Raw genomic sequence first — 12,500 nt, forward strand, 5'->3', positions numbered from 1 at the left:
TGCGAGTTTGAACTTTTGAAGTTCTACTGATTCAACTACCCGATTAGGAAGATCATTCCACAACTTGGTCACAGCTGGAATATTACCTCTAGAATACTGTGTAGTATTAAGCCTCATGATGGAGAGGGCCTGACTATTAGAATTAACTGCATACCTAATATAGTATTATAAACAGGATGAAACTGTCCGGGAAGATCAAAATGTAAAGGATGGTCAGAATTATAAAAATCTTATGCAACATGCATAGTGAACTATAGTCCATTTCTTTTAGCGATGCATATTTGCACCGACTCGCAGCGGTGCCCTTTTAGCTCGGAAAAGTTTCGTGATCGCTGATTGGTTGGAATTATCTCGTCCAACCAATCAGCGATCCAGAAACTTTTCCGAGCTAAAAGGGCACCGCTGCGAGTCGGTGCAAATATGCATCGCTAAAAGAAATGGACTATAATTGAACAATGGTGCCAGAGATCAGGAATAAGAGATTTAATAGACAGTAAGTTCCTGTCCAACAAATTAAGATGAGAATCAGCAGCTGAAGACCAGACAGGAGAGCAATACTCGAAACAAGGTAAAATGAAAGAATTTAAACACTTCTTCAGAATAGATTGATATACCAAAAATATTGAAAGACTTTCTCAATTAGCCATTTTTTGTAAAAAAGACGAAGACACAAGCCTGTGTTTCTCAAAAGTAATTTTGCTGTCGAGAATCACACCTAAAATTTTAGGTCATAAAAAGTTAAAGAAACATTATCAATGCTGAGATCAGGATGTTGAGGAACCACTGTCCTTGACCTATTTACGATCATACTTTGATTTTGTTAGGATTCAGCTTCCTACCCCATAATTTGTACCATGCACTAATTTTAGCTAGATCTCTATCAAGGGATTCAGCAACCCCAGATCTAGATTCAGGAGATGGAATTGATACAAAGAGAGTAGCATCATCTGCATATGCAACAAGCTTGTTTTCTAGATCAAACCACATGTCATGTGTATATAGTTTGAAAAGTAATGGGCCAAGAACATTACCCTGAGGAACACCAGATATCACATTCCTATAATCACCATGGTGCCCATCAAGAACAACTCTTTGTAATCTATTACTTAAAAATTCAAAAATGATGCCAAGAAACGACCCACCCACTCCCAACTGTTTGAGTTTGAAAATAAGGGCCTCATGATTAACGCGGCCAAAGGCAGCACTAAAATTAAGGCCAATCATACGAACTTCCTGACCACAATCAAGGGATTTCTGTACAGCATTGGAGATTATAAGAAGGCCATCTCATGCTCCAAGGCCTTTACGAAAACCATATTGTAAAGTAATGTACAGATGATCACCTTTAGCAAACCTATTAAGACGTTTTGCCAAAAGAAGTTCAAAAACTTTAGATAATATGGGAGTTATGGAAATTGGGCGGTAATCAGTTGGACTTGAGCTACCACAAACACATTTACATAGTGGAGTAACATTACCAATTCTCCAACAAGTGCTAAAAGCTCCTCTTCTTGCTAACTTGCGCAAAATAACAGATAAATTTGGAGTTAAGAAATCAGCAGTCTTTATAAAAGACAAGGAAAAATGCCATTTGGATTTACACCTCCATAAACATCAAGATCCATCAACAGAGCTTTAATTTCACGAGATTGAAAAGCTAAACTAGTTGGTTTAGCCTCAGGAAAACAGGAATAAGAAAGTTTGAGTGTCTCAATACTCTGCTTGCTGTCAAACACATCTGCCAAAAGGGTTGCCTTTTCCTTTGGACAATGAGTGAAAGAGCCATCTGGTTTAAGTAAAGGAGGAACTGTTGCATCTACACCAAAGAGTACAGATTGAAGGGTAGTCCTCCACTTATGCTCCTGGGTTGTACCAGAAAGGGGTTCTTTTAAGGTTAAATTGTATTCTTTTTCTGCTGAAACATAAACTCTCTGCGCAAAAGCTCTAAGCTGAGTATAGTTATTCCAAGTCAAACCTGATCTGTTACCCTTCAGAAGATGATAGGCCTCCTGCTTCTCCAAATAAGCATGTCTACAATCATCATTGAATCATGGTTTGTCCTTAACTCGATACCTTAGTACATGAGAAGAGATACGCCTGTTAATTATGCTGACTAGATTCTCATTCAAAGAGACTACAGGATCAACACTACTATACAATTGTGACCAATTCAAGCCTAAAAGATCATGCAAAATCCCATGCCAGTCTGCTCGAGATTTCATATAAATCTTACATGTGTAAGATACATCAGGGACAGGCTGCTCAGTATTCCCTACTAATGAAATCAAGACATGATCAGATGTCCCAACTGGAGAACCAACCTTACTTGTTATAACTCCAGAGGAGTCTATGTATACGAGGTCCAAGCAGTTACCAGACCTGTGAGTAGCTTCACTTATTTGTTCACAGCCTGATTCAGAGGCAAAGTGTAAATCTCTTAAGACATGCGATCGGTAGGACAAACAGAATTTAACCACTCCCTATGGTGAGCATTGAAATCACCAAAAAAAGACAAAAGAACCCTTTCTATCATATATATATATATATATATATATATATATATATATATATATATATATATATATATATATATATATATATATATAGGTAGTAGGTTGGCCAGGGCACCAGGCACCCGTTGAGATACTACCGCTAGAGAGTTATGGGGTCCTTTGACTGGTCAGACAGTACTACAGTGGATCCTTCTCTCTTGTTACGGTTCTTCCCCTTTGCCTACACATACACCGAATAGTCTGGCCTATTCTTTACAGATTCTCCTGTACTCTCATACACTTGACAACACTAAGATTACCAAACAATTCTTCTTCACCCAAGGGGTTAACTACTGCACTGTAATTGTTCAGTGGCTACTTTCCTCTTGGTAAGGGTAGAAGAGACTCTTTAGCTATTGTAAGCAGCTCTTCTAGGAGAAGAACACTCCCAAATCAAACTATTGTTCTCCTGTCTTGGGTAGTGCCATAGCCTCTGTACCATGGTCTTCCACTGTCTTAGGTTAGAGTTCTCTTGCTTGAGGGTACACTCAAGCACACTATTCTATCTATTTTCTCTTCCTCTGTTTTGTTAAAGTTTTTATAGTTAAATAGGAAATATTTATCTTAATGTTGTTACTGTTCTTAAAATATTTTATTTTTCCTTGTTTCATTTCCTCACTGGGCTATTTTCCCTATTGGGGCCCCTGGGCTTATAGCATCCTGCTTTTCCAACTATGGTTGTAGCTTAGCAAATAACAATAATAATAATAATAATAATAATAATAATAATATATATATATATATATATATATAATTTATATATATATATATATATATATATATATATATATATGTATATATATATATATATATATATATATGTGTGTGTGTGTGTGTGTGTGTGTGTGTGCGTGTGTGTGTGTGTGTGTGTGTGTGTGTATGAAAATTTGACTGATAGGTAGTCATGTAATGTCAATAATAATGGTAATAGCGAGTCAAATATTTCAAGAGATGATTTGGAGATCTATTATCATTATCATTATTTTTAATGTAAAATTATCTATGACAAAAATACTAATAGTAGTCCTATTAGTATTTTTTACTTTCACAATTATACATTCTCTCAACACAATCAATAATATCTAATAATAATTGTTATATCGTCATTCATATTCAAATTATTATTGTTATGATAATTTTAATTAGTATTATTGAATATGGATTTAACTCCATGACATACTCGTAAAATCTTGCGTTTTTAAAGCGGTTATATATATATATATATATATATATATATATATATATATATATATATATATATATATATATATATATATATATATATATATATATATATATATATATATATATATATATATATATATATATATATATATATATATATATATATATATATATATATATATATATATATATATACTGCACATATATAGACATACAAACTCTGAGGAAAGACTTGCTTTGATGAAACAAGAAAATAATTATATCAATAAATCATTAAATGAAACTTCAAAATGTTTTAAAGACTTAAGAATCTCTAATTGCAAGAGGCTTCAAACCTGACATTCATTAGCGTCATATAACTCTGAATTATTAGCCTTTCTACTTATGAGTTTAAGGAAAAATCATTACATAGAAAGAAAATGAATGAATGAACTCACAAGCAGGTCTTGAGAATTAATGTTTATGTTTTGTCCGTTTGCGGACTGCAAACATTTGAGAAATACTTCGCTTCCTCGGTCTAGGTTACACCCGACGGACGCTCCTACTTCAGCGGCCACTTTCCTGTGATCGGAAATGGACGCCCAGGGAGCCAGTGCTGTTCCAGACTGCATGATGACCCCGGTGAAAAGTCCTGTGAGGAGAGAAGTTTACAGTTCATTTCATACGTTACAGGGACACATAATGATAAGTAGGTCAGTATAGCTTTACTACTTTAATAAGAAAAAATACTTTCTATGGTTCGCCATTAAAACTTGAAATAAAGATAATTATGCCAGCAATATGGTAGTCCTCAAAATTGATTAATCCCTTAAACCGAAGATGTTTTTTTTTTTTTTTTTTTTTTTTTTTTTTTTTTTTTTTTTTTTTTTTTTTTTTTTAAGATCGACGCTCCTGCTGTTTAATAACATGCCATAAGTTCATCATCGAAAGGGTCGTGGTCGCCTGAGTGGGGTTTGAGTCCTGCTGAAGCTCTCTAGTTTCTTGTAGTGTCTACGACCTCACCCCCTTGTGAGCCAAGGATCAGGGGTTTGGGCAGCCTAGCTATAGGTCAGCCTGCTGAGTAATTCTCTCCACCTAGCTTAGAATATATACAGGCCCTATAAATTTAGGGTTCCTTATAACTTAAGGGGTGGTTCCAATACTATTTAAAGGGTGGCCCAGACTGCCAGACATGCCTTTCGCAAGCCCTATAAATAAATAGTAGTCATGATATCAACTCTTTGCTTGTGAAAAACATTTATATTATCAAAAGATGTCTTACAAAAATAATAACATATAAAAAGAAAGAAAAACTATTGAACAGGTGGGCCAAACTTCATATTTTATGAACTCGGAGATGTCCCTCTCGGAGTTCAAGCACAACACAACAAAACAAGCTTCTGCTAAGTTTCACAGGTAAGAATTTCTTTGATTATTTTTTTAGCAAAGTAAGTGATAAAATAGTAGTTGCAAGTAAACTTGTCATTTGAATTCGTAAATAAATTACATTCTTCCAATAGATATGATAGCTCGTGCATGGAAAAGGTGTTGGTTTTTAACTGATGCTAAAAGGTTCATCTGTTTTTAAGAGAAATTGTTGTATTTGTGCAAAGTTTACATTAAGTTTGGCTTGGAGAAGTTGAGAAATTCTGGTAACTAATCTAACGAAATCAAAGTAACCTAGGCAGGGGGTGACCCCCTGGAAGAGAATGGCAAAAAAAAAAAGGCCTTATCCTTTAGATTCTAGCAAAATGAACTAATTTTCATCCACAATTTTGCCTTTTTATAAATGATTTAGATATCTGGAGATGATTCCCAGGTTTTCAAGAATAATTCAACTAATGTGAACCTAATGTAGGAAATCATAGCTCCAAGTTGGTTGTGTTGGGCTGGTGATGGTAGCCTAACTTAGGGTTCGTTCATTACTTTGTAAGATCATTTAGATGGTGTCTAGAGTAGGCCTAGGGTTGATTTCCAGCATGATCATCATCTGAAAAGTGTAAAAACCAATTTGAACCTAATTTGGGAATTTCATAGTGCATCTAAGTTTATGCCTAGTCTACTAAAGTGTAAGTTAGCTGTGCAGTGTGGACTGTGGAGGGCTGCTGTTGAGCTAGCCAGGGGTCAAGGGTGGCAGATTAGGTTTTGTAGAGTTAAACACTAGGCTAACAAACATTTCATGAATCTTACATTACACGTATATTTCATATATTTCACCATGTACCGACAATTCCGTCATATCCGAAACCTTCAGCGTTATCAGCATGGCCACATACGAAGGGTTGTGGCAGACCGAAGCAACCCATTCCATGCCATGACAGAGGAAGAATTTCTGATGAGGTTCCGATGAAGTAAAGAATGCACACTTTCATTGATTGCAAAGACAGAGCATCGACTGCCCAATGCTCTTAGCAACAGAGGTAGGCATGAGTCGTTATCACATTGTTTTTGTGCTTATATGTCAGGTGATGAGCTATTCGTGAGTGATGTAATGCTCATTTTGGTAATAGTATAGAACACCACGCTCTCCATTTACTCCAATATAATGTAATCCTGCAGTTCTCACCTTCTTGCACAGTAATGCCTCTGCCATTCACGAGCGACCTTTATGCCTTTAAGCAGATCAGAACCCTTTACGCAGCCCCCAGACCTTGAGGAATTTGAAACGCGCTAGTTCATCACTACAAGAGGTTTTCGGAATGACGCTGCCTCTGCATATCGCGTTGGCAATAAAGTTTTGTAGAATTAGATCTACCAAATGTTGTGCCAAGCGACCATTAGATCAAACGGAACAAGAACTTATATATATATATATATATATATATATATATATATATATATATATATATATATATATATATATATATATATATGCGTAGTGGAAGCTTATATACACACACACACCCAGCTACAATAATTTGTTTCCTTATTTCCTTTCCTCGCTGAAACCCTTGGACTTTTAGCATTCTGTTCTCTCTCTCTCTCTCTCTCTCTCTCTCTCTCTCTCTCTCTCTCTCTCTCTCTCTCTCTCTCTCTCTCTCTCTATATATATATATATATATATATGTATATGTATACATATATATATATATATATATATATATATATATATATATATATATATGTGTGTATATATATATATATATATATATATATATATATATATATATATATATATACATACATATATATCTATATATGTGTATATATATATATATATATATATATATATATATATATATATATATACATATATATATATATATATGTATACATATATATATATACATATGTATATATATTTATAGGTAGTAGGTAGTAGGTTGGCCAGGGCACCCGCCACCCATTGAAATACTACCGCTAGAGAGTTATGGGGTCCTTTGACTGGCCAGAAAGTACTACATTGGATCCTTCTCTCTGGTTACGGTTCATTTTCTCTTTGCCTACACATACACCGAATAGTCTGGCCTATTCTTTACATATACTCCTCTCTCCTCATACATCTGACAACACAGAGCTTACCAAACAATTCTTTTTCACCAAAGGGGTTAACTACTGCACTGTATTTGTTTTGTAGCTACTTTCCTCTTGGTAAGGGTAGAAGAGACTCTTTAGCTTTGGTAAGCAGCTCTTCTAGGAGAGAAGGATACTCCAAAATCAAACCATTTTTCTCTAGTCTTGGGTAGTGCCATAGCCTCTGTACCATGGTCTTCCACTGTCTTGGGTTAGAGTTCTCTTGCTTGAGGGTACACTCGGGAACACTATTCTATCTAATTTCTCTTACACTTGTTTTGTTAAAGTTTTTATAGTTTGTATAAGAAACCTTTATTTTAATGTTATTACTCTTCTTAAAATATTTCATTTATCCTTGTTCCCTTTCCTCACTGGGCTATTTTCCCTGTTGGGGCCCTTGGGCTTATAGCATCCTGCTTTTGCAACTAGGGTTGTAGCTTAGCAAGTAATAATAATAATAATAATAATAATGATAATAATAATAATATATAGTATATATACATAGCAACAGCAAAAAATGCAGCCGTTCGTAGTCCACTGCAGGACAAAGACCTCAGACATGTCTTGTTTATGTCTGGGGTTTGGCAATATTCATCACCACGCTGGCTACTGCAAATTGGTGATGGTGGGAGACTGGTTTCATCACTCACAGCAAACCAACCTAGTACGGTGGGTGCAGTTAGTATAGTTTTGCTGTTCATGGCGTTAAACAAATCCTTTCACCACGTTAAGGTATCCACACACAGAAAGGAATATATATATATATATATATATATATATATATATATATATATATATATATATATATATATATATATCACCATCATCATTATCATCATTTCCTACGTCTATTGACGCAAAGGGCCTTGGTTACATTTCGCCAGTCGTCTCTATTTTGAGCTTTTAATTCAATACTTCTCCATTCATCATCTCCTACTTCGCGCTCCAGAGTCCTCAGCTATGTAGCCATGTTAGATTTGTTTAAAATTCACCCATCACAGATACATCAAGTTCCTAATTAAGAAATATATATATATATATATATATATATATATATATATATATATATGTGTGTATGTATATATATATATATATATATATATATATATATATATATATATATTTCTTAAATTATATACTTGATGTATCTGTGATGGGTGAATTTTAAAATATCTGATGTTTGCTCTTATTTTCCCATTAGTACTTGAATCGTTTGCATGCCCATATTGTTATTGATATATTATTATTGTCGCTTACTAAATGAAAACACACTTGAATAACGAGATCAATAAGATATATCAGTGAAGAGTTTTGTTGGAAGATTTGAACACCTGCTCTCTCTCTCTCTCTCTCTCTCTCTCTCTCTCTCTCTCTCTCTCTCTCTCTCTCTCTCAACAATGACCTCTGATTTTATGATGCCAGATAATCATAAATTCTCTCTCTCTCTCTCTCTCTCTCTCTCTCTCTCTCTCTCTCTCTCTCTCTCTCTCTATCCAACAATGACCACTGATATGATGCCAGATAATTATGAATTCTCTCTCTCTCTCTCTCTCTCTCTCTCTCTCTCTCTCTCTCTCTCTCTCTCTCTCTCTCTCTCTCTCTCTCTCTCTCTGCAAAAACAAGGAATCCTATGAATCTTCATGGTCATTCCAATTCCTTCATCTATTACATATTCATATCGGAATTTACGAAGAAATTGGTATTACAAAAAATAACAACCAGAAGCAAATTGTTCCATATAAGCCCATATCATAAATCTGATTTAGCGTGACGATTCTTCCAATAGATTTATTCAAGAAGTCCGGTGTGACGGTCTGAACGATCCCCCGGTCTCAGAATTCTCCTTGACATTGTATAATGGTTCTTTTCCGCCATTAGCTCGCTTCGCTCGCATGAAAATAAAACGTCAAGCTTTTATGTACTGGCAAACGGTAATGTTGAGCTGCGCACGCTAACATTACAGGAAAATAAAACATCAACCTCGTATGCACTGGCAAACGGTAATGTTCGCGCATGCGCAGATTATCGGTCCATTTACATACAGTCATTTACCTCAATTATCACACAAGAAGATAATCATCTATAGTCTGTCCTCATTTTGTAACTTATTGTGAGTGATTAAAGTTATCTTGCAAGAGGAAGGTTCAAGCCCACTAATGTTATCTCCATGATTAACAAATAGGTATTCTTAAACCATTAAGGGGTCTATTTCTGTAGTAACAGTAACGTCCAGAGGTTGCCTTAGAGAAGATTAGATCTGATAAACACTGTTGTCTAAGTTGAATAAGATCATTGCCATTAGTATTTATATAATTTTCTGATAAAGTAAGCGAGAAGGCAATCGCCTTGTCTACAGGCTACAGCTACGCAAAGTTGAAACTTGCTTATGATAAGCGGTGCTGCCTCGCTACCCATGAAACCTGACAATCTTTATTGTACATACATACATATACCAAGGCACTTCCCCCAATTTTGGGGGGTAGCCGACATCAACAAATGAAACAAAACAAAAAGGGGACCTCTACTCTCTACGTTCCTCCCAGCCTAACAAGGGACTCAACCGAGTTCAGCTGGTACTGCTAAGGTGCCACAGCCCACCCTCCCCCGTTATCCACCACAGACGAAGCTTCATAATGCTGAATCCCCTACTGCTGCTACCTCTGCGGTCATCTAAGGCACCGGAGGAAGCAGCAGGGCCTACTGGCTAAAAGAAATCTAGATCCATGAGAATATCAAACTTCTCGATGGGTATAATCAAATATGCATTAGAAAATGTGGCAACAACTCTAGTCTTTGTGTGTAAACCTTTTGCAGGTGATGGATGATTGGATGGTACAGGAATATGGGAAAATGAAAGAATAGAATTAATTAGGACAAACAAATAATTTAAGTTCTAATTCAATAATTACCTTTAGCTTTTGGTGTAAGCATCTGGTAGTGGACAGAGGCCCCACCAGCGCTCTCCCCAAAGATAGTGACCTTCTCGGGATCCCCTCCGAAGCTATGGATGTTCCTTTGAACCCACTGGAGGGCTAAAGTCTGATCTTTCAGTCCGAAGTTCCCGGGGATCACTGAGTCTTCAGTTGACAGGAATCCTTGAAATTCGTAATGTGAATTAGATGTGACATTTGCTGTTCTTCTATCATGTGAATAGGGTACAAGTATTCAGTTAACCCTTTTACCCCCAATGGATGTACTGGTACGTTACAAAAAACTCATCCCTTTACCCGCATGGACGTACTGGTACGTCCTTGCAAAAAACTGTTACTTATACTTTTCCAAATTTTTTATAACTTTTTGAGAAACTTCAGGCATTTTCCAAAAGAATGAGACCAACCTGACCTCTTTATGACGAAAATTGAGGCTGTTAGAGCAATTTAAAAAATATATATTGCAAAATGTACTCGAAAAAAAAACTCTTGGGGGTTAAGGGCTGGAAAGTTCCAAATAACCTGGGGGTAAAAGGGTTAACAAAGTATATTTGTTTTGATTATTGATACAATGATAAAAAATTCTAAGATATTCAGAGCTTCAAGGTGAGAACAATTTCTAATTCACCTGACAGACAACGACAGGGAACTATAGTCCATTTCTTTTAGCGAGTCATATTTGCATCGACTCGCAGCGGTGCCCTTTTAGCTGGGAAAAGTTTCCTGATCGCTGATTGGTTGGAATTATCTCGTCCAACCAATCAGCGATCCGGAAACTCTTCCGAGCTAAAAGGGCACCGCCGCGAGTCGGTGCAAATATGCATCTCTAAAAGAAATGGACTATAGCTGCCTATAAGTGAAAAAAAAAAAAAAAGAGATGCTGGAGTACTGATAGGAAACAAGGCTCACTTGCTATTTCAGTGAGGTGGAAGGTTCCTACTTTGCTTTTCGCTGATGAAAAGGTCCGACATAATTCGCGTAGTATGTGCTCAAGACTCTTGAAATGTTTGTTTTGTATTCTGATCTTAATATGAGAAACTTCAGGCATTTTCCAAAAGAATGAGACCAACCTGACCTCTCTCGGACAAAAATTAAGCCTGTTAGAGCAATTTAAAAAAAAATATATATAGCAAAATGTGCTCGAAATTTAACCTTATGGTGGGAGTAAAAGGGTTAATTGAGAATTCCCATCGTGGATTTTGATGCAGCATCAGATCAGGGTAAGTAGACCCGATTTTCATCATCATCATCATCTCTTCCTACGGCTATTGGCGCAAAGGAACTCGGTTAGATTTCGCCAGTTGTCTCCTCTTTCTAGAGCTTTTAGTTCAATACTTCTCCATTCATCATCTCCTACTTCGCTCTTCATAGTCCTCGGCCATGTAGGCCTAGGTCTTCCAATTCTTCTAGTGCCCAGCTGAACGTTTAGTGAACTAATCTCTCTTGGGGAGTGCGAAGAGCATGCCCATTCCATCCCTATCTACCCCTCATCATGATCTAATACACATATGGCACTCGAATAATATCTTATAGTTTCGTTTCTAATCCTGACCTGCCATTTAACTCCCAATATCCTTCAGAGGGCTTTGTTCTCAAATCTACTAAATCTATTGGAGATTGTTTCATTGACATACCATAACTCATGTTCATATAGTAACACTGATTTCACTTAACTGATATATAGTCTGATTTCTATATGTAATCTCAAGCGATTTGATTTCCGAATTATACTTAACCTAGCCATTGTCTGATTTATTGTTTTCAATCTTTCACTAAACTAATTCTAAAGACCCTGTATTGGAGATCATAGTTCCTAAATACTTGAATGATTCTACCTCATTAATCCTTTCTCCTTCTCATGATATTTCATCTTCCATTGCATAATCCGTTTGCATCATCTCTGGTTTTCTTCTATTTTTCTTAAGCCCAACTTCGTGTGATATTTCATGCATTTTGGTAAGAAAGCATAGCAAATCCTGTGGTGTTCTGCTAACAAGGACAGCATCATCACCATACTCTAGGTCTGCTAATATCCTATCACCAATCCAGTCCAATCCTTCTCCACCATCCCCAACTGTTCTACGCATTACAAATTCCATGAGGTGGATAAACAACACATTCCCTTGGAGTATTCCGCTGTTCACTGGAAATTCATTTAATAAGACTCCATTAACATTACATTTGTTACGCTTATGAAGAGACTTAATCAAATTCACATATTTAAGAGGAATTCTATAATAACGCAGGACTCTCCACAAAATTGGCCTGTGCACACTATCAAAGGTTATTCCATAGTCCACAAATGCCATCAAAAGAGGATTTTTATATTCTATGCATTGCT

At 36.1% G+C, this 12,500-nt stretch overlaps 1 protein-coding gene across 3 annotated transcripts in view; it reads right to left on the reverse strand.

Moving 5' to 3' along the window:
- Window positions 1-12,500, reverse strand: part of LOC137642485 (cocaine esterase-like) — a 38,219-nt gene that overhangs the window by 8,822 nt on the left and 16,897 nt on the right. For all 3 annotated transcript variants that reach the window (XM_068375096.1, XM_068375087.1, XM_068375078.1), the window contains exons 5-6: window positions 10,139-10,324; window positions 4,175-4,368 (exon numbers count right to left, since the gene is read on the reverse strand). In XM_068375096.1, the coding sequence (XP_068231197.1) occupies window positions 4,175-4,368; window positions 10,139-10,324 (380 nt within the window). The remainder of the gene's footprint in view (window positions 1-4,174; window positions 4,369-10,138; window positions 10,325-12,500) is intronic.

This window comes from Palaemon carinicauda, chromosome 1 (genome assembly GCF_036898095.1).
Source record: "Palaemon carinicauda isolate YSFRI2023 chromosome 1, ASM3689809v2, whole genome shotgun sequence".
NCBI classification, from domain to species: Eukaryota; Metazoa; Arthropoda; class Malacostraca; order Decapoda; family Palaemonidae; genus Palaemon; species Palaemon carinicauda.